Source organism: Zonotrichia leucophrys, unplaced genomic scaffold (assembly GCF_028769735.1).
Source record: "Zonotrichia leucophrys gambelii isolate GWCS_2022_RI unplaced genomic scaffold, RI_Zleu_2.0 Scaffold_161_106799, whole genome shotgun sequence".
Lineage (NCBI taxonomy): Eukaryota > Metazoa > Chordata > Aves > Passeriformes > Passerellidae > Zonotrichia > Zonotrichia leucophrys.
In genome coordinates, this window is record NW_026992366.1 from 74088 (window position 1) to 100570 (window position 26483).

General features: G+C 61.7%; 1 protein-coding gene across 1 annotated transcript; it reads left to right on the forward strand.

The window, feature by feature from the left end:
* Positions 1-198: 198 nt before the first annotated feature.
* Positions 199-26379, forward strand: GPAA1 (glycosylphosphatidylinositol anchor attachment 1). The gene is made up of 13 exons (XM_064738055.1): positions 199-287; positions 601-678; positions 2311-2484; positions 4582-4693; positions 7227-7374; positions 9961-10062; positions 11012-11208; positions 14890-15086; positions 16774-16926; positions 20100-20166; positions 21424-21617; positions 23545-23712; positions 25895-26379. The coding sequence occupies exons 2-13, from the start codon at positions 605-607 to the stop codon at positions 26136-26138; spliced, it is 1830 nt and encodes a 609-aa protein (XP_064594125.1). The 5' UTR covers positions 199-287; positions 601-604; the 3' UTR covers positions 26139-26379.
* The last annotated feature ends 104 nt before the right edge of the window (positions 26380-26483 follow it).

Sequence of the window (26483 nt, forward strand, 5' to 3'; positions counted from 1 at the left end):
TGTACCCCCAAACCCCCCGATTTTTCCCCAATTTGTGCCCCAAACCCCCAGTTTTTCCCCCTTTTTTGCCCCTTTACCCCAAATCCCCGTTATTCCCGTGGCCCCGCCCACATCCTGTTGGCCACGCCCATAGCCAGTTGGCCCCGCCCACATCCTGTTGGCCCCGCCCCTCGCCTGGCGCCCCCTGGCGGGGCAGTGCCCGCGATCGCTGTCTCGGCGCTCCGCTCCCCGTCCTGGCCGCGCGCTCCGGCAGCGATTGAGCGGCCTGGCCGTGCCGTGCCCCGCAGGTTTTGGGGGATTTGGGGCTTTTTGGGGGATTTTGGGGTTTTTGGGGGTCCCGGAGGGCACAGGGGGTGCGGGGCAGGGAGCTGGGCCGTGTGGGGGCTGTGGGGGGTGGGAGAATGTGGTGTGGGGTGTGGGGGATGGCAGGGCCCAGGCCTGAGGGGGATTTGGGGTGTCTGTGGGGTGGCTGAGGCGTCTGGGGGGGCTCAATGGGGTTTGGGGTCTCTGTGGTTTTGGGGGGTCTCTGTGGGGTTTTTAGGGGCTCTGTGTGGGGTCCCGGTGCCCTCCTGACCCCACATCCCCCCGATATCCCCCCAGATCCATGGGGCTGCTGTCAGACCCGCAGTGCCGGCGGGCGCTGGCCCGGCTGCTGCTGCAGCTCAACACCCCGCTATGGTGAGTGAGGGGCACCCCAAAATACCCGGGGGGACCCCAAAACATGGGGGGGCTGCTGCTGCAGCTCAGCACCCCCTTATGGTGAGTGAGGGGGGACCCCAAAATACCCGGGGGGACCCCAAAACATGGGGGGCACCCCAAAGCATGGGGGGGGCTGCTGCTGCAGCTCAACACCCCCTTATGGTGAGTGAGGGACCCCAAAATACCCGGGGGGACCCCAAAGCATGGGGGGCACCCCAAAACATGGGGGGGCTGCTGCTGCAGCTCAACACCCCCTTATGGTGAGTGAGGGGGGATCCCAAAACATGGGGGGCACCCCAAATACCATGAGGACCCAAACATGGGAGGGCTGCTGTGCAGCTCAACCCCCCCCTTATGGTGAGGGCACCCCAAAATACCCGGGGGGACCCCAAAACACAGGGGGGACCCCAAAGCATGGGGGGCACCCCAAAATACCCTGAGGGACCCCAAAACATGGGAGGGCTGCTGCTGCAGCTCAACACCCCCTTATGGTGAGTGAGGGACCCCAAAATACTCTGGGGGACCCCAAAACATGGCGGGGGGGCCTGGGGGGAGCCTCAACACCCCCCTGTGGTGAGTCTGGGGCACCCCAAAATCCAGGGGAGTCTGGGGGAGACCTCAACACCCCCCCTATGGTGAGTCTGGGGGGCTGGGGGTACCCCTAAACCCCTCTCTGGTGAGTGGGGGGACCCCAAAACTCTACTGAGGAGCAGGGGCGCCCCAAAACCCTCTTTGGGAATGGGGGGCTCTGGGGCAAAAGTCCTTGGGGTGATTTTGGGGTTACTTTTGGGGTGTCGGGTTATTTTTGGGGTGTCACTGATGGATTTGGGGTGTCATTGGTGATTATGGGGTTATTTTTGGGGTGTCACTGATGGTTTTGGGGTGTCCCTCACAGCATCCTGAGTTACCTGTCGGGGCTCACCTGGTTCCTGCTGTTACCTGTGTTGGGTTTGGGGTGTCACTGATGGGTTTGGGGTGTCACTGGTGATTATGGGGTTATTTTTGGGGTACCTGATGGGTTGGTACAGATGGTGATTTTGGGGTTCCCTCACAGCATCCTGAGTTACCTGTCAGGCTCACCTGGTTCCTGCTGTTACCTGTGTCTGGGTTTGGTGGGGTGTCACTCATGGATTTGGGGTTGGGTTTGGGGTGTCCTCAATGGATTTGGGGTTGTCATTGGTGATTATGGGGTTAATTCTTGGGGTGTTCCTGAGTGGGTTTGGGTGTCACTCAGGTTTGGGTACTTTGGGGTGTCACTATGTTGGTGTGGGGTGTCACTGATGGATTTGGGGTACAGATGGTGATTTTGGGGTGTCCCCCACAGCATCCTGAGTTACCTGTAGGGGCTCACCTGGTTCGTCTGTGTTACCGTTGGTTGGGTTTGGGGTTGGTCCTGTGGTTTTGGGGTGTCATTGGTGATTATGGTTTGGTATATTTTTGGGGTGTCCCCCACAGCATCCTGAGTTACCTGTCGGGGCTCACCTGGTTCCTGCTGTTACCTGTGCTGGGTTTGGGGTGTCAGGGCTGGCTCTGGGCTGGGTTTGGGGTGTCACTGATGGGTTTGGGGTGTCACTGATGGTTATGGGATTATTTTTGGGGTGTCCCTCCCAGCATCCTGAGTTACCTGTCGGGGCTCACCTGGTTCCTGCTGCTCCCCGCCCTGGCGCCCCGCACGTACCTGTCCGAGAACGCCATGGGCTCCACCATGGTGGGCGAGGGCTCCGACCTGGGGGCGCGGGCGCTGGCGCTGGCCCGGGACTTCGGGGGGCACAAGAGGAAAGCGGGGTAAGAACCCCGGGATTTGGGGTTTGGGGGGTTTGGGGTTGGATTTGGGGGGTTTGGGGAGGGGGACAGGCCCGGGACTTCGGGGGGCACAAGAGGAAAGCGGGGTAAGAGCCCCGGGATTTGGGGTTTGGGGTTGGATTTGGGGGTTTTGAGAGGTTTGGGGTTGGGTTTGGGGGGTTTGGGGAGGGGGACAGGCCCAGGAATTTGGGGGGCACAAGAGGAAAGTGGGTAAGAACCCCAAGATTTGGGGTTGGGGGCATGGTTTGGGGTGGTTTGGGGTCGGGATTGAGGGATTTGGGGGTTTGGGGTGTTTGGGGGTTGGGTTTGGGGGGTTTGGGGAGGGGGACACAGGCAGGAGTTTGGGGGGCACAAGAGGAAAGTGGGGTAAGACCCCCAGGGATTGGGGTTTGAGGGGTTTGAGATTGGAATTTGGGGGATTTGGGGTTGGATTTGGGGGATTTGGGGTTGGATTTGGGGAGGGGGACAGGCCCGGGACTTTGGGGGGGCACAAGAGGAAAGTGGGGTGAGACCCCCAGGGTTTGGGGTTTGGGAATTTGGGGGATTTGGGGTCGGTTTTGGGGGGGTTTGGGATCAGATTTGGGGACTTCGGGGGGCAAAAGAGGAAAGCGGGGTAAGAACGGGGGGATTTGGGGTTTGGGGTTGGATTTGGGGTTGGGTTTGAAGGGTTTAGGGTCAGGTTTGGGGGGTTTGGGGAGGGGGAACAAACCCCGGAAATTTTTGGGGTTCAACTGGAGAGCAGGGTGACCCCTTTGGGGTTTGGGGGAGTTCTGGGGGGGCTTCTCATCCCCACTCCTGGCTGGAGAGGCTGGAGAAGGGATTTGGGGAGGGCTTGGGGTGCCCCAATCCCATAAATGTTTATGGGAATGGCTGGAGCAGAGCCTGTGGGGCTCAGGGATGCTCTGGGGTGCCTAAATCCCCTATGATTCTATGGGGCAATGCCTGTGGGGTGGCTGGAGCAGAGCCTGGGGGTTTTGGGGACACTCTGGGGTGCCTAAACCCCCTATGATTCTATGGGGCAATGCCTGTGGGGTGGCTGGAGCAGAGCCTGTGGGGCTCGGGGATGCTCTGGGGTGCCTAAATCCCCTGTGATTCTATGGGGCAATGCCTGTGGGGTGGCTGGAGCACAGCCTGGGGGTTTTGGGGACACACTGGGGTGCCTAAATCCCCTATGATTTCCCATATAGGGAGCACATTTCCCATATGGGGGAATGCCCATGGGGTGGCTGGAGCAGAGCCTGTGGGGCACAGGGAAGGTTTAGGGTGCCTAAATCCCCTATTTTACCCCATATATTCCATAGGGGCATGCTTGTGGCATGGCTGGAGCAGAGCCTGTGGGGCTCAGGGAAGGTTTAAGGTGCCTAAATCCCTTGTGTTACCCTATATATTCCATAGGGGCATGCCCGTGGCCTGGCTGGAGCAGAGCCTGTGGGGTTTGGGGGCACTCTGGGGTGCCTAAATCCACTATTTTACCCATATATTCCACAGGGGCATGCTGGTGGGCTGGCTGGATCAGGCCATGTTCCAGCTGGGGCTCAGGGATGGCTCAGGGTGCCTAAATCCCCTATTTATTTCAGGGGCATGCCCGTGGCGTGGCTGGAGCAGAGCCTGTGGGGTTTGGGGACGCTCTGGGGTGCCTAAATCCCCTATTTATTTCAGAGGCATGCCCGTGGCGTGGCTGGAGCAGAGCCTGTGGGGCTCAGGGAAGGCTCAGGGTGCCTAAATCCCCTCTTTATTTCAGAGGCATGCCCGTGGCGTGGCTGGAGCAGAGCCTGTGGGGTTTGGGGTTCCTAAATCCCCTCTCATTTTCAGAGGCATGCCCGTGGCCTGGCTGGAGCAGAGCCTGTGGGGTTTGGGGACGCTCTGGGGTGCCTAAATCCCCTATTTATTTCAGAGCCATGCCCGTGGCATGGCTGGAGCAGAGCCTGTGGGGCTCAGGGAAGGTTTAGGGTGCCTAAATCCCCTGTTTTACCCCATATTTTTAGGGGCATGCCCGTGGCGTGGCTGGAGCAGAGCCTGTGGGGTTTGGGGGCACTCTGGGGTGCCTAAATCCCCTCTCATTTCCCATATAATCCATAGGGGCATGCCCGTGGCGTGGCTGGAGCAGGCCATGTTCCAGCTGGGGCTCGAGGTCCATGTGCAGCCCTTCAGCCGCACGCTGCCCTTCCCCGACGAGGCCCACGAGCGATACGTACGGACTGGGAGCACTGGGACAGACTGGGAATGGGACTGGGAGCACTGGGAATGGGACTGGGGGGACTGGGAATGGGACAGACTGGGAATGGGGACTGGGAATGGGACTGGGAGAACTGGGACAGACTGGGAATGGGACTGGGACAGACTGGGAATGGGACTGGGGGAACTGGGACAGACTGGGAATGGCACTGGGACAGACTGGGAATGGGACTGGGACAGACTGGGAATGGGACTGGGGGAACTGGGAATGGGACTGGGAATGGGACTGGGAGCACTGGGAGCACTGGGAATGGGACTGGGAATGGGACTGGGAGCACTGGGAGCACTGGGAATGGGACTGGGAGCACTGGGAATGGGACTGGGAATGGGACCGGGAGCACTGGGAGCACTGGGAATGGGACTGGGAGCACTGGGACAGACTGGGAATGGGACTGAGGGAACTGGGAGGGACTGGGGGGACTGGGAATGGGGACTGGGAGCAGTGGGACTGGGACAGACTGGGAATGGGACTGGGACAGACTGGGAATGGGACTGAGGGAACTGGGAGGGACTGGGGGGACTGGGAATGGGGACGGGGAGCACTGGGAGCACTGGGAATGGGACTGGGGAACTGGGAGGGACTGGGAATGGGACTGGGAATAGGACTGGGAGCACTGGGACAGACTGGGAATGGGACTGAGGGAACTGGGAGGGACTGGGGGGACTGGGAATGGGGACGGGGAGCACTGGGAGCACTGGGAATGGGACTGGGAATAGGACTGGGAGCACTGGGACAGACTGGGAATGGGGACTGGGAATGGGACTGGGAGCACTGGGACTGGGAATGGGTACTGGGGGGACTGGGAGGGACTGGGAATGGGACTGGGGGCGCTGGGAATGGGACTGGGAATGGGACTGGGAGCACTGGGACAGACTGGGAATGGGGCTGGGGAGCACTGGGAGCACTGGGAATGGGACTGGGAGCACTGGGACAGACTGGGAATGGGACTGGGGGAACTGGGACAGACTGGGAATGGGACTGGGAATGGGACTGGGTGAACTGGGACTGACTGGGAATGGGACTGGGGGAACTGGGAGGGACTGGGGGACTGGGAATGGGGATGGGAGCACTGGGAGCACTGGGAATGGGACTGGGAATGGGACTGGGAGCACTGGGACTGGGAATGGGACTGGGAATGGGTACTGGGGGGACTGAGAGCACTGGGAATGGGACTGGGGGCGCTGGGAATGGAGACTGGGAATGGGAGTGGGAGCACTGGGACTGGGAATGGGACTGGGAATGGGACTGGGAATGGGTACTGGGGGGACTGGGAGGGACTGGGAATGGGACTGGGGGCGCTGGGAATGGGGACTGGGAATGGGATGGGGAGCACTGGGACAGACTGGGAATGGGGGCGCTGGGAATGGGGACTGGGAGGGACTGGGAGCACTGGGAGGGGAGACTGGGAGGGACTGGGAGCACTGGAGGGGACTGGGGGAACTGGGAACTGGGAGTATTGGGAATGGGGACTGGGAGCACTGGGAATGGGGACTGGGGGGACTGGGAATGGGGACTGGGAGCACTGGGAATGGGGACTGGGGGGACTGGGAGCACTGGGAATGGGGACTGGGGGACTGGAGCATGAATGGGATGGGACTGGATGGGACTGGGACATGGAGATGGGAACTGGGGAACTGGGAGAAGGGAAGGATTGGGGGAACTGGGGGGACTGGGAAGGAATGGGGAAGGAATGGGAAATTGGGGGAACTGGGAGGGGACTGGGAGCACTGGGAATGGGGATGGGCACTGGGGAATAGGGGTGGGAACTGGATGGGGACTGGGAGCACTGGGAATGGGGGCACTGGGGGAATGGGATGGGACTGTGGGGACTGGGAGCACTGGGGGGACTGGGAGAATGGGATGGGACTGGGAGGATGGGACTGGAGGGACGGGAGCACTGGGAGCTGGGGGAGTGGGAACTGGACATGGGATTGGGGGACTGGGTCCAAAGGAGGTTATTGGGGGTGCGTCCAGGGAGTTTTGGGGTCCTGTGTGATTTGGTGCTCTCCCCCAGCTGGTCCGTGGCACCAACGTTTTTGGGGTGCTGTGAGGATGATGGGGTTGCTGTGTGGGTTTGGGGGTTTCAGGGTGGGTCTGAGGGTCTGTGTGTGATTTTGGGGTGTCTGTCTGTCCTTAGCTTGTCCGTGGCACCAAGGTTTTCGGGGTGCTGTGGGGATGTTGTGTTGGGGTCCCAGGGCAGGTTTTGGGGTCCCTGTGTGATTTTGGGGTGCTCTCCCCCCAGCTGGTCCATGGCACCAACGTTTTCGGGGTGCTGTGGGGATGATGGGGTTGCTGTTTGGGTTTGGGGTCTCAAGGCAGGTTTTGGGGTCCCTGTGTGATGTTGGGGTGTCTGTCTGTCTGTCCCTCCCCAGCTGGTCCGTGGCACCAACGTTTTCGGGGTGCTGTGGGGATGTTGTGTTGGGGTCTCAGGGCAGGTTTTGGGGTCCCTGTGTGATGTTGGGGTGTCTGTCTGTCTGTCCCTCCCCAGCTGGTCCGGGGCACCAACGTTTTCGGGGTGCTCCGTGCCCCCCGCGCTGCCAGCACGGAGGCGCTGCTGCTGCTGGTGCCCTGCTCTGAGGGCAGCAAGAACAACCAGGCCGTGGGGCTGCTGCTGGCACTGGCCGGGTACTGCCGAGGTGAGGGGGATAACGGGGGTCCTGGGGGGTAATGGGGGTCCTGGGGGGTAATGGGGGTCCTGGGGGGTAATGGGGGTCCTGGGGGGGCTGTGGGGGTCCTGGGGGAGCTAATGGGGGTCCTGGGGGGCTCTGGGGGTCCTGGGGGGCTCTGGGGGTCCTGGGGGGGCTAATGGGGGTCCTGGGGGGGCTGGGGGACACGGGATACTGGGGGATACTGGGGACACTGGGGGCACTGGGGGACACTGGGGACACTGGGGATAATGGGACACTGGGGGCACTGGGGATACTGGGGACACTGGGGATACTGGGGGGGACACGGGATACTGGGGGGCACTGGGGACACTGGGGATACTGGGGACACTGGGGGCACTGGGGATACTGGGGACACGGGGGATACTGGGGGGGACACGGGATACTGGGGGGCACTGGGAACACTGGGGACACTGGGGACACTGGGGGCACTGGGGGCACTGGAGCACTGGGGACACTGGGGGACAATGGGGACACTGGGGATACTGGGGGACACGGGATACTGGGGGGGACACGGGATACTGGGGGACACTGGGGACACTGGGGGCACTGGGGACACTGGGGATACTGGGGACACTGGGGATACTGGGGGCACTGGGGGATACTGGGGACACTGGGAGCACTGGGGATACTGGGGACACTGGGGACACTGGGGATACTGCGGACACTGGGAGTACTGGGGACACTGGGGAAACTGGGGACACTGGGGATACTGGAGGCACTGGGGATACTGGGGGGGACACGGGACACTGGGGGCACTGGGGACACCGGGGATACTGGGGACACTGGGGACACTGGGGACACTGGGGACACTGGGGACACTGGGGACACTGGGGACACTGGGGATACTGGGAGCACTGGGGGCACTGGGGATACTGGGGACACTGGGGATACTGGGGACACTGGGGACACTGGGGATACTGGGGATACTGGGAATGCTGGGGACACTGGGGACACTGGGGACACTGGGGGACATGGGATACTGGGAGCACTGGGGATACTGGGAGCACTGGGGGCACTGGGGACACTGGGGACACTGGGGGGACACTGGGGACACTGGGGGAACTGGGGGACACTGGGGATACTGGGGACACTGGGTGGGCACTGGGGATACTGGGGGCACTGGGGGCACTGGGGATAATGGGGGCACTGGGGATACTGGGAGCACTGGGAGCACTGGGGATACTGGGAGCACTGGGGACACTGGGGACACTGGGATTGGGGACACTGGGGGCACTGGGGATACTGGGGACACTGGGGGCACTGGGGGAACTGGGAATGCTGGGGACACTGGGGATACTGGGACACTGGGGTCACTGGGGACACTGGGACACTGGGGGCACTGGGGATACTGGGGGCACTGGGGGCACTGGGGACACTGGGGGCACTGGGGATACTGGGGACACTGGGGACACTGGGGACACTGGGGACACTGGGGACACTGGGGATACTGGGGCTGTACTGGGTGTACTGGGCAGGCACTGGGGCCATACGGGGTGTACTGGTCCATACTGGTCAGTCCCAGAGCTCCCAGTTTCCGCAGGCCAGGTGTACTGGGCCAAGGATCTGTACTGGGTATACTGGGCCATACTGGGTGTACTGGTTTATACTGGTCAGTCCCAGAGCTCCCAGTTTCCGCAGGCCAGGTGTACTGGGCCAAGGATCTGTACTGGGGCTGTACTGGGTATACTGGGCTGTACTGGGTGTACTGGTCCATACTGGTCAGTCCCAGAGCTCCCAGTTTCCGCAGGCCAGGTGTACTGGGCCAAGGATCTGTACTGGGTATACTGGGCCATACTGGGTGTTACTGGTCCATACTGGTCAGTGCCAGAGCTCCCAGTTTCTGCAGGCCAGGTGTACTGGGCCAAGGATCTGTACTGGGTGTACTGGGCCATACTGGGTGTACTGGTTTATACTGGTCAGTCCCAGAGCTCCCAGTTTCCGCAGGCCAGGTGTACTGGGCCAAGGATCTGTACTGGGTGTACTGGGTGTACTGGTCCATACTGGTCAGTCCCAGAGCTCCCAGTTTCCGCAGGCCAGGTGTACTGGGCCAAGGATCTGTACTGGGCCATACTGGGTGTACTGGTCCATACTGGTCAGTCCCAGAGCTCCCAGTTTCCGCAGGCCAGGTGTACTGGGCCAAGGATCTGTACTGGGTATACTGGGCCATACTGGGTGTACTGGTTTATACTGGTCAGTCCAGAGCTCTCAGTTTCCACAGGCCAGGTGTACTGGGCCAAGGATCTGTACTGGGCTGTACTGCGTGTACTGGTTCATACTGGTCAGTCCCAGAGCTCTCAGTTTCCACAGGCCAGGTGTACTGGGCCAAGGATCTGTACTGGGTGTACTGGGTGTACTGGTCCATACTGGTCAGTCCCAGAGCTCCCAGTTTCCGCAGGCCAGGTGTACTGGGCCAAGGATCTGTACTGGGTGTACTGGTCCATACTGGTCAGTCCCAGAGCTCCCAGTTTCCGCAGGCCAGGTGTACTGGGCCAAGGATCTGTACTGGGTGTACTGGTTTATACTGGTCAGTCCCAGAGCTCCCAGTTTCCGCAGGCCAGGTGTACTGGGCCAAGGATCTCATCTTCCTGGTGACCGAGCACGACCTGCTGGGGACACAGGCCTGGCTGGAGGCCTACCACGATGTCAACCTTACTGGTGAGACTGGGGGGACTGGGAGGGACTGGGAGGGATGGTGGAACCTTACTGGTCAGACTGGGAGGGACTGGGAGGGACTGGTGGAACCTTACTGGTCAGACTGGGAGGGACTGGGAGGGATGGTGGGACTTACTGTGAGATGGAGGGACTGGAGGATGGTGGGGGAACAGTGTGATCCTTACTGGTCAGACTGGGAGCACTGGGAGGGACTGGGAGCACTGGGGCACAGGGTGTGATCCTTACTGGTCAGACTGGGAGCACTGGGAGGGCTCAAAGCCCATCCAGGTGACCTTGGCTGGAGCTGGACACAGTGACCACAGTGACCACAGTGGACATGGGGGTCCCATGGGGGTCCCATGGGGGTCCTGGGGGGGTCCTGTGGCCATTCTGGGGGTCCCGTGGCTGTTCTGGGGGTCCCATGGCAATTCTGGGGGTCCCACGGGGGTCCCATCCCCATCATGGGGGTCCTGTGGCCATCCTGGGGGTCCCATGGGGGTCCCATGGCCATTCTGGGGGTCCCGTGGCTGTTCTGGGGGTCCCCTGGGGGTCCTGTGGCCATCCTGGGGGTGCCATGAGGGGTCTGAGGGGGTCTCACGGGTGTCCCCCTCCCCAGACATCCACTGGGGGGATGTCTCTGGCCAGGCAGGGCATGGACACAGTGACCAGAGTGGACACGGGGGTCCCGTGGGGGTCCCATGGGGGTCCCGTGGCTCTGAGGGTCCTGTGGTCATTCTGGGGGTGCCATGGGGGTCTCAGGGGTCTGTGTCCCCCCAGACATCCAATCTGGGGGCATCCCAGGCTGGGCAGGGGCCATCCAGGCCGCGCTGGCCCTGGAGCTCAGCTCGGACGTGGTGACCAAGGCATGGACGCAGTGACCAGAGTGGACATGGGGGTCCCATGGGGGTCCCGTGGCCATTCTGGGGGGTCTCACAGGTGTCCCCCTCCCCAGACATCCAATCTGGGGGCATCCCAGGCCGGGCAGGGGCCATCCAGGCCGCGCTGGCCCTGGAGCTCAGCTCGGACGTGGTGACCAGCGTGGACGTGGCCGTGGAGGGGCTGAATGGACAACTGCCCAACCTGGACCTGCTGAACCTCTTCCACTCCTTCTGCCTCAAGAGCGGCCTGCTCTGCACCTTCCAGGGAAAGGTGGGGCTCTGGGGGGTCCTGGGGGGCTTTGGGGGGTCCTGGGGGGTGTTTGGGGGGTCCTGGGGGGCTTTGGGGGGTCTGGGGGCTGCACTGCCCAACCTGGACCTGCTGAACCTCTTCCACTCCTTCTGCCTCAAGAGCGGCCTGCTCTGCACCTTCCAGGGAAAGGTGGGGTCCTGGGGGGATTTGGGGGGTTCTGGGGGGCTTTGGGGGGCTTTGGGGGGTCCTGGGGGTGTTTGGGGGGTCCTGAGGGGCTTTGGGGGGTGTTTGGGGGGTCTGGGGGCTGCACTGCCCAACCTGGGCCTGCTGAACCCCTTCCACTCCTTCCAGAGCAATGTGGGGTCTGGGGGCTTCAGGAGGGCTTTGGGGGGTCTGGGGGCTGCTCTGCACCTTCCAGAACAAGGTGGGGTCCTGGGGGGGGACTCTGGAGGGGCTTTGGGGGGAGTTTGGGGGTGTTCTGGGGGGGCTTCAGGGGGTCTGGGGGCTGCTCTGCACCCTTTAGAGCAAGGAGGGGGAGTCTGGGGTGTCCTGAGGGTCCCTGGCCAGGCTGAGGGGGTCAGTGGTCACTCCATGGTCACTCACTGAGCTGGAGGGGTTTTGGGGGGCACTGAGGGGTCAGTGGGGTCAGTGTGGTCAGTGGTCACTCAGTGGTCACTCTCTCCCACAGCTGCCCTCCCCCCCCAGAGGGCCCCTCGGGCCCTGCCTATGCCCAGAGCCTGCGCATGCTGGGGGTGTCAGTGGTCACTCAATGGTCACTCAGTGGTCACTCAGTGGTCACTCAGTGACCCCTGTCCCTTTGTCCCCCACAGCTGCCCCCCCCGGAAGGCCCCTTGGGCCCTGCCTATGCCCAGAGCCTGCGCACGCTGGGGGGGTCAGGGGGGCAATGGGGGTTCATTGAGTGGTCAGTGGTCACTCAGTGGTCACTCAGTGGTCACTCTCTCCCACAGCTGCCCCCCCGGAGGGCCCCTCAGGCCCTGCCTATGCCCAGAGCCTGCGCACGCTGGGGCTGATGGTGCTGGGGGGCACTGAGGGGTCAGTGGTCACTCAGTGGTCACTCAGTGGTCACTCAGGGGTCACTCAGTGGTCACTAACACCCCTCTGTCCCACAGCTGCACCCCCCCTCGGGCCCCTCGGGCCCTGCCTATGCCCAGAGCCTGCTCAACCTGGGGCTGATGGTGCTGGGGGGTCAGTGGTCACTCAGTGGTCACTCAGTGGTCACTCAGGGGTCACTCAGGGGTCACTCAGTGGTCACTCAGGGGTCACTCAGGGGTCACTCAGTGGTCACTCTCTCCCACAGCTGCCCCCCCCAGAAGGCCCCTCGGGCCCTGCCTATGCCCAGAGCCTGCGCACGCTGGGGCTGATGGTGCTGGGGGGTCAGTGTGGTCAGTGTCACTCTGGGGGGGTCAGTGGTCACTCAGTGGTCACTCAGTGGTCACTCTCTCCCACAGCTGCCCCCCCCAGAGGGCCCCTCAGGCCCTGCCTATGCCCAGAGCCTGCGCACGCTGGGGCTGATGGTGCCTGGGGGTCAGTGGTCACTCAATGGTCACTCAGTGGTCACTCAGGGGTCACTCAGTGGTCACTAACACCCCTATGTCCCACAGCTGCCCCCCCCAGAGGGCCCCTCGGGCCCTGCCTATGCCCAGAGCCTGCGCACGCTGGGGCTGATGGTGCTGGGGGGTCAGTGGTCACTCAGTGGTCACTCAGTGGTCACTCAATGGTCACTCAGTGGTCACTAACACCCCTCTCTCCCACAGCTGCCCCCCCCAAGAGGGCCCCTCAGGCCTCGCCTATGCCCAGAGCCTGCGCACGCTGGGGCTGATGGTGCTGGGGAAGCACTGAGGGGCACTGGCTGGGCTCAGGGGGCATTGGGGGGCACTGAGGGGTCAGTGGGGTCAGGGGTCACTCAGTGGTCACTCAGTGGTCACTCAGTGGTCAGTCAGGGGTCACTCAGTGGTCACTCTCTCCCACAGCTGCCCCCCACCTCGGGCCCCTCAGGCCCTGCCTATGCCCAGAGCCTGCGCACCCTGGGGCTGATGGTGCTGGGGGGTCAGTGGTCACTCAGTGGTCACTCAGTGGTCACTCAGGGGTCACTCAGTGGTCACTCAGTGGCCACTCTCTCCCACAGCTGCCCCCCCCGGAGGGCCCCTCGGGCCCCGCCTATGCCCAGAGCCTGCGCACGCTGGGGCTGATGGTGCTGTGGGGTCAGTGGTCACTCAATGGTCACTCAGTGGTCACTCAGGGGTCACTCAGTGGTCACTCAATGGTCACTCTCTCCCACAGCTGCCCCCCCCGGAGGGCCCCTCAGGCCCTGCCTATGCCCAGAGCCTGCGCACCCTTGGGGGGTCAGGGGGGCAATGGGGGTTCATTGAGTGGTCAGTGGTCACTCAGTGGTCACTCAGTGGTCACTCTCTCCCACAGCTGCCCCCCCCCTCGGGCCCCTCAGGCCCCGCCTATGCCCAGAGCCTGCGCACCCTGGGGCTGATGGTGCTGGGGGGTCAGTGGTCACTCAGTGGTCACTCAGGGGTCACTCAGGGGTCACTCAGTGGTCACTCAATGGTCACTCAGGGGTCACTCAGTGGTCACTCACCGCTCTCTCCCACAGCTGCCCCCCCCGGAAGGCCCCTCAGGCCCTGCCTATGCCCAGAGCCTGCTCAACCTGGGGGGGTCAGGGGGGCAATGGGGGTTCATTGAGTGGTCAGTGGGGTCAGTGGTCACTCAGTGGTCACTCAGTGGTCACTCAGTGGTCCCTCTGTCCCACAGCTGCCCCCCCCGGAGGGTCCCTCAGGCCCCGCCTATGCCCAGAGCCTGCGCACGCTGGGGCTGATGGTGCTGGGGGGGTCAGTGTGGTCAGTGTCACTCTGAGGGGTCAGTGGTCACTCAGGGGTCACTCAGTGGTCACTCAGTGGCCCCTCAGGCCCCGCCTATGCCCAGAGCCTGCGCACGCTGGGGCTGATGGTGCTGGGGGGGCACTGAGGGGCACTGGCTGGGCTCGGGGGGCATTGGGGGGCACTGAGGGGTCAGTGGTCACTCAGGGGTCACTCAGGGGTCACTCTCTCCCACAGCTGCCCCCCCCGGAGGGCCCCTCGGGCCCTGCCTATGCCCAGAGCCTGCGCACGCTGGGGCTGATGGTGCTGGGGGGGTCAGTGGTCACTCAGTGGTCACTCAGTGGTCACTCACCCCTCTGTCCCACAGCTGCCCCCCCCAGAGGGCCCCTCGGGCCCTGCCTATGCCCAGAGCCTGCGCACCCTGGGGGAGTCAGTGGTCACTCAATGGTCACTCAATGGTCACTCAGGGGTCACTCAGTGGTCACTCAGTGGTCACTCACCACTCTCTCCCACAGCTGCCCCCCCCTCGGGCCCCTCAGGCCCCGCCTATGCCCAGAGCCTGCGCACGCTGGGGGAGTCAGGGGGGCAATGGGGGTTCATTGAGTGGTCAGTGTGGTCAGTGGTCACTCAGTGGTCACTCAGTGGTCACTCAGGGGTCACTCAATGGTCACTCTCTCCCACGGCTGCCCCCCCCGGAGGGCCCCTCGGGCCCCGCCTATGCCCAGAGCCTGCGCACGCTGGGGCTGATGGTGCTGGGGGGGCACTGAGGGGCACTGGCTGGGCTCGGGGGGCATTGGGGGGCACTGAGGGGTCAGTGGTCACTCAGTGGTCACTCAGTGGTCACTCTCTCCCACAGCTGCCCCCCCCGGAGGGCCCCTCAGGCCCCGCCTATGCCCAGAGCCTGCGCACGCTGGGGCTGATGGTGCTGGGCCAGGCCGGGGGCGGGCCCGGGGGGGCTCACGGGCTCTTCCTGCGCTTCCGCATCGAGGCCCTGACCCTGCGGGGCATCAACAGCTTCCGGCAGCACAAGTTCGACCTGGGGGTGCTGGGCAGGTGGGTCTGGGGGCTTTGGGGGCTCCTGGGGGGGTCCCATGGGGATTTGGGGGGGTCCCGAGGGGATTTGGGGGGTTTGGGAACCCTGAGGGTCCATGGGGGTCCATGGGGGTCCCTGACCCTGTGGGGCATCAACAGCTTCCGGCAGCACCAGTTTGACCTGGGGGTGCTGGGCAGGTGGGTCTGGGGGCTTTGGGGGGTTTGGGGGGTCCTGGGGGGTTTGGGGGGTCCTGGGGGTCCTGGGGGTCCATGGGGGTCCCTGACCCTGCGGGGCATCAACAGCTTCCGGCAGCACAAGTTCGACCTGGGGGTCCTGGGCAGGTGGGTCTGGGGGCTTTGGGGGCATCCCTGGGGGGTTTGGGGGGATTTGGGGGGGATTCGAGGGGATTTGGGGGGTTTGGGAACCTGGGGGTCCCTGACCCTGCGGGGCATCAACAGCTTCCGGCAGGACAAGTTTGACCTGGGGGTGCTGGGCAGGTGGGTCTGGGGGCTTTGGGGGGATTTGGGGGCTCCTGGGGGGATTTGGGGGGTTTGGGAACCCTGGGGGTCCTGGGGGTCCCTGACCCTGCGGGGCATCAACAGCTTCCGGCAGCACAAGTTCGACCTGGGGGTCCTGGGAAGGTGGGTCTGGGGGCTTTGGGGGCTTTGGGGGGTCCTGGGGGGTCCCATGGGGATTTGGGGGGGTCCCCAGGGGATTTGGGGGGTCCTAGGGGGGATTCAAGAGGGTTTTGGGGGTCCTGAGGGGATCCTGGGGGTCTCTGTATTTGTGGGGTCCTGGGGGTCTCTCTCTGTATTTGGGGGGGTCCCCGGGGGTCTCCCCAGACCCCAACCCCGTTTTCTCCCCCCAGGACCCTGCAGGGAATGTTCCGGAACCTTCTGGAACTGTGGATTTGGGGGATCCTGGGGGTCTCTCTCTGTATTTTGGGGGTCTCTCTCTGTATTTGGGGGTGTCCCTGGGGGTCTCCCCAGACCCCAACCCCATTTTCTTCCCCCAGGATCCTGCAGGGAATGTTCCAGAAGCTCCTGGAACCTTCTGGAACCGTGGATTTGGGGGGATCCTGGGGGTCTCTCTCTGTATTTTGAGGGTCTCTCTCTGTATTTGGGGGCATCCCCGGGGATCTCCCCTGACCCCAACACCATAATTTCCCCCAGGACCCTTGAGGGAATGTTCCGGAACCTTCTGGAACTGTGGATTTGGGGGATCCTGGGGGTCTCTCTCTGTATTTTGGGGGTCTCTCTCTGTATTTGGGGGATCCCAGGGGGTCTCTCTCTGTATTTGGGGGATCCCAGGGGGTCTCCCCTGTATTTGGGGATGTCCCTGGGGGTCTCCCCAGACCCCAACCCCATTTTCTTCCCCCAGGACCCTGCAGGGAATGTTCCGGAACCTTCTGGAACTGTGGATTTGGGGGGATCCTGGGGGTCTCTCTCTGTATTTTGAGGGGATCCCAGGGGGTCTCTCTCTGTATTTGGGGGTATCCCTGGGGGTCTCCCCAGACCCCAACCCCATTTTCTCCCCCCAGGACCCTGCAGGGAATGTTCTGGAAGCTCCTGGAACCTTCTGGAACTTTGGGATTTGGGGGGATCCTGGGGGTCTCTCTCTGTATTTGGGGGATCCCAGGGGGTCTCTCTCTGTATTTGGGGGTGTCCCCGGGGGTCTCCCCAGACCCCAACCCCATTTTCTCCCCAGGACCCTGGAGGGAATGTTCCGGAAGCTGAACAACCTTCTGGAGCGGCTGCACCAATCCTATTTCCTGTACCTGCTGCCCTCGCTGTCCCGCTTCGTGTCCATCGGCTCCTACGTGCCCAGCCTGGCCCTGCTGCTGCTCGTGCTGGCCCTGCGCATATCCTGGGCTGAAAAACGGCAAAAACGGGAAAAACGGGGAAAAAACGTGAAAAAACGGTGAAAAACGGGGAAAAACGGGGAAAAACGGGGAAAAAATGGGGTAAAAACAAGGGACAAATGGGGAATGGGCTCATCCAGCCCTGCCCTGGGGATGCTGCTGCTCGTGCTGGCCCTGCGCATATCCTGGGCTGAAAAACGGCAAAAACGGGAAAAATGGGGAAAAAACGTGAAAAAACGGGGAAAAAACGGGAAAAATCGGGTAAAAAATGGGGAAAAAATGGGGAAAATATGGGGTAAAAACAAGGGGAAATGGGGAATGGGCTCATCCAGCCCTGGCTTGGCCCTGCGCATATCCTGGGCTGAAAAACGGCAAAAACGGGAAAAACGGGGAAAAAACGGGAAAAAAAGGGGAAAAAACGGTGAAAAAACGGTGAAAAACGGGGAAAATATGGGGAAAATGGGGAATGGGCTCATCCAGCCCTGCCCTGGGGCTGCTGCTGCTCGTGCTGGCCCTGCGCATATCCTGGGCTGAAAAACGGCAAAAACGGGAAAAACGGGGAAAAAACGTGAAAAAACGGGGAAAAACGGGGAAAAAATGGGGAAAATATGGGGTAAAAACAAGGGGAAAATGGGGAATGGGGTCCTACGTGCAAAGCCTGGGGCTGCTGCTGCTCGTGCTGGCCCTGCGCATATCCTGGGCTGAAAAACGGCAAAAACGGGAAAAAATGGTGAAAAAACGGTGAAAAACGGGGAAAAAACGGGGAAAAAATGGGGAAAAAATGGGGTAAAAACAAGGGGAAATGGGGAATGGGATCCTACGTGCCCAGCCTGGCCCTGCTGCTGCTCGTGCTGGCCCTGCGCATATCCTGGGCTGAAAAACGGCAAAAACGGGCAAAAATGGGGAAAAACGGTGAAAAACGGGGAAAAACGGGGAAAAAATGGGGAAAAAATGGGGTAAAAACAAGGGGAAATGGGGAATGGGCTCATCCAGCCCTGGGGCTGCTGCTGCTCGTGCTGGCCCTGCGCATATCCTGGGCTGAAAAACGGCAAAAACGGGAAAAACGGGGAAAAAACGGGGAAAAACGGGGAAAAAATGGGGAAAAAATGGGGTAAAAAATGGGGTAAAAACAAGGGGAAAATGGGGAATGGGATCCTACGTGCAAAGCCTGGGGCTGCTGCTGCTCGTGCTGGCCCTGCGCATATCCTGGGGTGAAAAACGGCAAAAACGGGAAAAACGGGGAAAAAACGGGAAAAAACGGTGAAAAACGGGGAAAAAATGGGGAAAAAATGGGGTAAAAACAAGGGAAAATGGGGAATGGGCTCATCCAGCCCTGGGGCTGCTGCTGCTGCTCGTGCTGGCCCTGCGCATATCCTGGGCTGAAAAAACAGGAAATTGGGAAAAACGGGGAAAAAAAGGTAAAAATGGGGAAAAACCGGGAAAAAATGGGGAAAAAATGGGGTAAAAACAAGGGGAAATGGGGAATGGGGTCCTACGTGCCCAGCCTGGGGCTGCTGCTGCTCGTGCTGGCCCTGCGCATATCCTGGGCTGAAAAACGGCAAAAACGGGAAAAACGGGAAAAAACGTGAAAAAACGGTGAAAAACGGGGAAAAAATGGGAAAAAATGGGGGAAAAAATGGGGTAAAAACAAGGGGAAAATGGGGAATGGGCTCATCCAGCCCTGCCCTGGCCCTGTGCATATCCTGGGGTAAAACACTGGGAAATTGGGAAAAAAATGGGGAAAATGAGGAAAAACAGGGAAAAAATTGGCAAAAACGGTGAAAAAATGGTTTAAAAAATAGGAAAAAATGGGGTTAAATAGCAAAATATGGGGAAAAAATGGGGGAAATGCAGATAAGAAATTGGGGGAAATGGGGGAAAATGAGGAAAAAATGGGGGAACTGAGGAAAAATGGGGATTTGGAGAAAAATTGGGGAAATGCGTGTTGGGGGGAAATGGAGTTTTGGGGTGAAAAGGGAATTTGGGGGAGAAATGGGGTTGAGGGGGAAAAGAGAGGAAAAAGGGGAAATTTAGGGAAAATGGGGGAATTGGGGGACAAGGTGGCAAAATGTGGGATTTTGGGGAAAAAGGGAAATTTTGGGGAGGCAAGAGGGGAAAATGGGCAAAGAGGGATTTGGGGAAAGGAGGGATTTGGGGGAAAATGAGGGATTTTTGGGAAAGGAGAGGTTTTTGGGGAAAAGCAGGGATTTTGGGGGGAATGGGGGATTTTGGGAAAGAAGGGATTTGGGGAGAAAGGGAGGATTTTGGGGGAAAAGAGGGCATTTTAGGGGAAAAGTGGGATTTTGGGGTAAAAGCAGGGATTTTGGGGTTTGGGGGATTTTGGGGTAAAAGCAGGGATTTTAGGGTAAAAGGAGGATTTTGGAGTGAAAATGAGGGATTTTGGGATAAAAAGCAGGGGTTTTGGGATTTGGGGGGATTTTGGGGTAAAAGCAGGGATTTTGGGAGGAAAAGGGGAGATTTTGGGTAAAAAGGGGGGGATTTGGAGTGAAAATGGGGGAATTTGGGGTAAAAGCAGGGATTTTGGGGTTTGGGGGGATTTTGGTGTATAAAGGGAGGATTTTGGGGTAAAAGCAGGGATTTTGGGGTTTGGGGGATTTTGGGGTATCAAGGGAGGATTTTGAGGTAAAAGCAGGGATTTTGGGGTTTGGGGGATTTTGGGGTATAAAGGGAGATTTTGAGGTAAAAGCAGGGATTTTGGGGTTTGGGGGATTTTGGGGTATAAAGGGAGGATTTTGAGGTAAAAGCAGGGATTTTTGGGGTAAAAGGAGGGATTTTGGGGTTTGGGGGGATTTTGGGTAAAAGCAGGGATTTTGGGTAAAAGCAGGGATTTTGGGGTAAAAGCAGGGATTTTGGGGTGAAAAGGGAGGATTTTGGGGTATAAAGGGAGGATTTGGAGGTAAAAGCAGGGATTTAGGGGGTAAAAGGAGGGATTTTGTGGTATAAAGGGAGGATTTTGGGGTGAAAAGGAGGGATTTTGGGGGATTTTGGGGTATCAAGGGAGGATTTTGGGGGTAAAATGAGGGATTTTGGGGTATAAAGGGAGGATTTTGGGGTATAAAGGGAGGATTTTGGGGTATAAAGGGAGGATTTTGGGGCGATTTTGGGGGATTTTGGGGTCCGAGTGTCCGTCCCTTTCCTTGACCCCTCCCCACGCCCTGGACCTGTGGATGCGGCTGAGCCGGGGCGAGGAGGGGGAGGGGGAGACCCCCCCCGGGGAGGTGAGGAGACCCCAGACCCACCCCGGGACCCCCACCCTGACCCTGGCACCCCCTGTGCCCCCATTTCCCCATTTCCCCCCATTTTTACCCCGTTTTTACCCCATTTTTCCATTGTTTTTGCTCCTGTGCCCCTCACGCTGACGCCTGGCACACCCTGTGCCCCCATTTCCCCATTTCCCCCCATTTTTACCCCATTTTACCCCATTTTTCCATTGTTTTTCTCCTGTGCCCCTCACGCTGATGCCTGGCACCCCCTGTGCCCCCCACCCTGACCCCATTGTGACCCCCTGTGCCCCCCCATTCTGACCCCTGGGACCCCCACCCTGACCCCAACCCCCATCCCTGCCCCCCTGGCACCCCCTGTGCCCACATTTCCCCATTTCCCCCCATTTTTACCCCATTTTTCCCCATTTTTCCATTGTTTTTGCTCCTGTGCCCCCTGCACTGACGCCTGGCACACCCTGTGCCCCCCATTCTGACCCCTGGGACCCCCACCCTGACCCCTGTGCCCCCTGTACCCCATTATAGCACCCTGTACCCCCATTATACCCCCTGTGCCCACTTGTGCCCACCTGTACCCCCATTATAACCCCATTCCTGTGCCCCCCAGGCTCGGGGGTCCCTGGTGCCCCCCATCCTGGTCTCCTGGGGGGCTGGCACTGCCCTGTACCTGCTGGCACCCCCTGTGCCCACCTGTGCCCCCTGTACCCCATTATAACACCCTGTACCCCCATTATACCCCCAGTGCCCCACGCCCTGTGCCCACTGTGCCCCCTCTCTGTGCCCCCCCGGCTCGGGGGTCCCTGCTGTGGCTGGTGCCCCCCATCCTGGTCTCCTGGGGGGCTGGCACTGCCCTGTACCTGCTGGACCCCCTGTGCCCACCTGTGCCCACCTGTACCCATTATAACACCCTGTACCCCCATTATAACCCCATTCCTGTGCCCACTGTGCCCCCTCCTGTGCCCCCCCAGGCTCGGGGGTCCTGCTGTGGCTGGTGCCCCCATCCTGGTCTCCTGGGGGGCTGGCACTGCCCTGTACTGCTGGCACCCCCTGTGCCCACCTATGCCCATCTGTGCCCCTGTACCCCATTATAACACCCTGTACCCCATTATACCCCCTTGCCCACTTGTGCCCACCTGTACCCCTTGTACCCCCATTATAACCCCATTCCTGTGCCCACCTGTGCCCCTGTACCCCATCATAACACCCTGTGCCCCACACCCTGTGCCCACTGTGCCCCCTCTCTGTGCCCCCCAGGCTCGGGGGTCCCTGCTGTGGCTGGTGCCCCCCATCCTGGTCTCCTGGGGGGCTGGCACTGCCCTGTACCTGCTGCCCGTGAGGGGCCAGGCCGTGGCCACCCAGCACTTCCCCGTGGGCGAGGCCGAGGCCGTGGTGCTGGCACTGATTGGCATCTACGTGGCGGGGATGGCGCTGCCCCACAGCACCCACAGGTGAGGGGGCACTGCCCCATGGCATCCACAGGTACACACAGGTACAGCTGGCACTGCCCCACAGCACCCACAGGTGAGTGGCACTGCCCCACAGCACCCACAGGTGAGCCTGGCACAGCCCCAGGCATCCACAGGTACACAGGTACACACAGGTACAGCTATAGGATGGCGCTGCCCACCGCACAGATGGCCTGGCACTGCCACAGCACCCAGGTACACACAGGTACAGCTGCACGCCCACAGCACCCACAGGTGAGGGGGCACTGCCCCATGCATCCACAGGTACACACAGGTACAGCTAGGATGGCAATGGGCGACAGCTCCCACCCCAAAGGGGAGCTGCACAGTACCACAATACAGGTGGGTGCTGGCACGATGGGACTACGTGACGGATGGGCTGCCACACACCACAGGTGACCTGCACTGCCCATGGCATCCACAGGGTACACACAGGTACACACAGGTACAGCTGGCGCTGCCCCACAGCACCCACAGGTGAGGGGGCACTGCCCCATGGCATCCACAGGTACACACAGGTACACACAGGTACAGCTGGCACTGCCCCACAGCACCCACAGGTGAGCTGGTACCCACAGGTACAGGTGTGGGGCTGGCACTGATTGGCATCTACGTGGCGGGGATGGCGCTGCCCCACAGCACGCACAGGTGAGGGGGCACTGCCCCACAGGTACCCACAGCACCCACAGGTATGGCTGGGCTGCACTGATGCATTTATGGTAGGATGGCGCTGCCCCACAGCACCCACAGGTGAGCTGGCACTGCCCCAAGGATCCACAGGTAACACAGAGGTACACACAAGGTACAGCTGGCACGCCCACAGTACACACAGGTGACGCTGGCACTGCCCCATGCATCCACAGCACCTCAGGTACACAGGTACAGCTGGCACTGCCCCACAGCACCCACAGGTGAGCTGGCACTGCCCCACAGGTACCCACAGGTACACACAGGTACAGCTGGCACTGCCCCACAGCACCCACAGGTGAGCTGGCACTGCCCCATGGCATCCACAGGTACACACAGGTACAGCTATAGGATGGCGCTGCCCCACAGCACCCACAGGTGAGCTGGTACAGGTACCCACAGCACACACAGGTACAGCTGGCACTGCCCCACAGCACCCACAGGTACAGGTGTGGGGCTGGCACTGATTGGCATCTATGTGGCTGGGATAGCGCTGCCCCACAGCACCCACAGGTACCCACAGGTACACACAGGTACAGCTGGCACTGCCCCACAGCACCCACAGGTGAGCTGGCACTGCCCCACAGGTACACACAGGTGAGCTGGCACAGGTACCGGTGTGGGCTGGTCCCAGTGTGTGACACTGGTGGTGGTGACACCATGTGACAGGGATGGTGACACCGTGTGTCCCTTTGTCCCCAGGGCTCTCTCAGGGGTGGCCAGCGCGGCTGGATGTCCCTGGGATGGTGGACTGTGTCACAGGAGTGGCCTGTGTCACAGGGAGTGGCATGTGTCAGCTGTGGACAGGGATGGTGACAGGGGTGGTGGCACTGTGTCACAGGGATGGTGGCACTGTGTCACACTGTGTGACAGGGATGGTGACAGGGATGGTGGCACTGTGTGACACTGTGACACTAACACTGTCCCTGTCCCCAGGGCTCTCTCAGGTGGTGGCCAGCACGGCTGGATGTCCCTGGGATGGTGGCACTGTGTGACACTGTGACACTAACACTGTCCCTGTCCCCACAGGGCCCTGTCCGGGGGTGGCCAGCGCGGCTGGATGTCCCTGGGAATGGTGACAGTGGTCACACCGTGTCACACTGTGTCCCTGTCCCCACAGGGCCCTGTCCGGGGGTGGCCAGCGCGGCTGGATGTCCCTCAAGCTGGTGGCCCTGTCACAGGGATGGTGGCACTGTGTCACACTGTGTCCCTGTCCCCACAGGGCCCTGTCCGGGGGTGGCCAGCGTGGCTGGATGTCCCTCAAGCTGGTGGCCCTGCTGGCCCTGGCCCTGCTGCTCTCGTGCCTGGCCCTGCTCAACTTCTCCCTGGGCTTCCTGCTGGGCGCCACCCTGGTGCCACCTGCGGCTGCCGTGAGACCCGGGGGAAACAGGTGAGGGACACCTGGGGACACATGGGGACACCCTGGTGCCACCTGCGGCCGCCGTGAGACCCGGGGGAAACAGGTGAGGCACACCTGGGGACAGGTGAGGGACACATGGGCACACCTGGGCACACCTGGGGACACCCTGGTGCCACCTGCAGCGCGTGAGACCCGGGGGAAACAGGTGAGACACACCTGGGGACACCTGGGGACAGGTGACACACACCTGGGCACACCTGGGCACACCTGGGGACATGGGGAGAGCCTGGGGACACCTGGTGCCACCTGTGGCTGCCGTGAGACCCGGGGGAAACAGGTGAGAGGGACACCTGGGGACAGGTGAGGGACACCTGGGGACATTGGGAAGGCTTGGGGCCACCCTGGTGCCACCTGCGGCTGCCATGAGACCCGGGGGAAACAGGTGAGGGACACCTGGGGACAGGTGACACACACCTGGGACACCTGGGGACATGGGGACAGCCTGGGGACACCCTGGTGCCACCTGCGGCCGCCGTGAGACCCGGGGGAAACAGGTGAGGGACACCTGGGGACAGGTGAGGGACACCCTGGTGCCACCTGCGGCCGCCGTGAGACCCGGGGGAAACAGGTGAGGGACACCTGGGGACACCTGGGGACAGGTGACACACACCTGGGACACCTGGGAACATGGGGACACCCTGGTGCCACCTGTGGCTGCTGTGAGACCCGGGGGAAACAGGTGAGACACACCTGGGGACACCCTGGTGCCACCTGTGGCTGCTGTGAGACCCGGGGGAAACAGGTGAGACACACCTGGGGACAGGTGAGGGACACCCTGGTGCCACCTGCGCCTGCTGTGAGACCCGGGGGAAACAGGTGAGACACACCTGGGGACAGGTGAGGGACACCCTGGTGCCACCTGTGGCTGCTGTGATACCTGGGGGAAACAGGTGAGGGACACCTGGGCACACCTGGGGACACCTTGGTGCCACCTGTGGCTGCTGTGAGACCTGGGGGAAACAGGTGAGGGACACTGGGGCACCTGGGGACAGGTGAGACACCTGGGCACACCTGGGACATGGGGAGAGCCTGGGGACACCCTGGTGCCACCTGTGGCTGCCATGAGACCTGGGGAAACAGGTGAGGGACACCTGGGGACAGGTGAGGGACACCTGGGCACACCTGGGGACATGGGGAGAGCCTGGGGACACCTGGTGCCACCTGCAGCCACCATGAGACCTGGGAGAAACAGGTGAGGGACACCTGGGGACAGGTGACACACACCTGGGACACCTGGGAACATGGGGAGAGCCTGGGGACACCCTGGTGCCACCTGCGGCCACCATGAGACCTGGGGGAAACAGGTGAGACATGGGGGAAACAGGTGAGACACACCTGGGGACACCTGGGGACAGGTGAGACACACCTGGGGACACCTGGGGACATGGGGGCAACCTGGGGACAGGTGACACACACCTGGGGACACCTGGGGACATGGGGAGAGCCTGGGGACACCCTGGTGCCACCTGCGGCCACCATAAGACCTGGGGGAAACAGGTGAGGGACACCTGGGCACACCTGGGGACAGGTGAGACACACCTGGGACACCTGGGGACATGGGGGCAGCCTGGGGACAGGTGAGACACACCTGGGGACATGGGGGCAGCCTGGGGACAGGTGAGACACACCTGGGGACACCTTATGGACAGGGGAGAGCCCCTGGGGACACTTTAGTTCCCAGGTGTCTCAGGGTGGTCCCAGGTGTCTCTAACCCCCCTGTCCCCCCCACATTGCCCCTGGCCGTGCTCCTGGTCTGTCGCTGTTCCTGGGTGGTCTCAGGGTGGTCCCAGGTGTCTCTAACCCCCCTGTCCCCCCCAGATTGCCCCTGGCCGTGCTCCTGGTTCTCACCACGTCTGGTCTGTCTTGGTTCCTGGGTGGTTCCTGGGGGTCTCAGGGTGGTCTCTGGGGTCTCAGGTGTCTCTAACAGCCCCTCCCCATTGCAGGCTGCCCCTGGCCATCCTGCTGGTTCTCACCACGTCTGGTCTGTCCCTGTTCCTGGGGGTCTCAGGGTGGTCCCAGGTGTCTCTAACCCCCCTCCCCATTTCAGGCTGCCCCTGGCCATGCTCCTGGTTCTCACCACCCCGGGTCTGTCGCTGTTCCTGGGTGGTCTCAGGGTGGTCCCAGGTGTCTCTAACCCCCCTCCCCATTTCAGGCTGCCCCTGGCCATCCTGCTGGTTCTCACCACGCCGGGTCTGTCGCTGTTCCTGGCGGTGCTGCTGGAGCGGGAGCTGCTGGAGGCACCAGCGGGGCTGGGCGAGGCCTGGCAGCGCTTCCTGGGGGCGCTGGGCCAGGGGCTGCTGCAGGAGCACCTGCACGGGGCGCACCTGAGCCCCCTGCTCTGCCTGGGGGCCTATCCCTGCTGGCTGCTGCTCTGGAACGTGCTCTTCTGGAAATAAACCATGGGGATGGACACACGGACATGGCATGGACACAGGGACACACGGAGAGACCCCTCACCTGAGCCCCCTGCTCTGCCTGGGGGCCTACCCCTGCTGGCTGCTGCTGTGGAACGTGCTCTTCTGGAAATAAACCATGGGGACGGACACACGGACACACGGACAGACCCCTCACCTGAGCCCCCTGCTCTGCCTGGGGGCCTATCCCTGCTGGCTGCTGCTCTGGAACGTGCTCTTCTGGAAATAACATGGGCAGGCACCGGACACGCATGGACACAGGACAGAGAAGACCCCTCACCTGAGCCCCCTGCTCTGCCTGGGGGCGTACCCCTGCTGGCTGCTGCT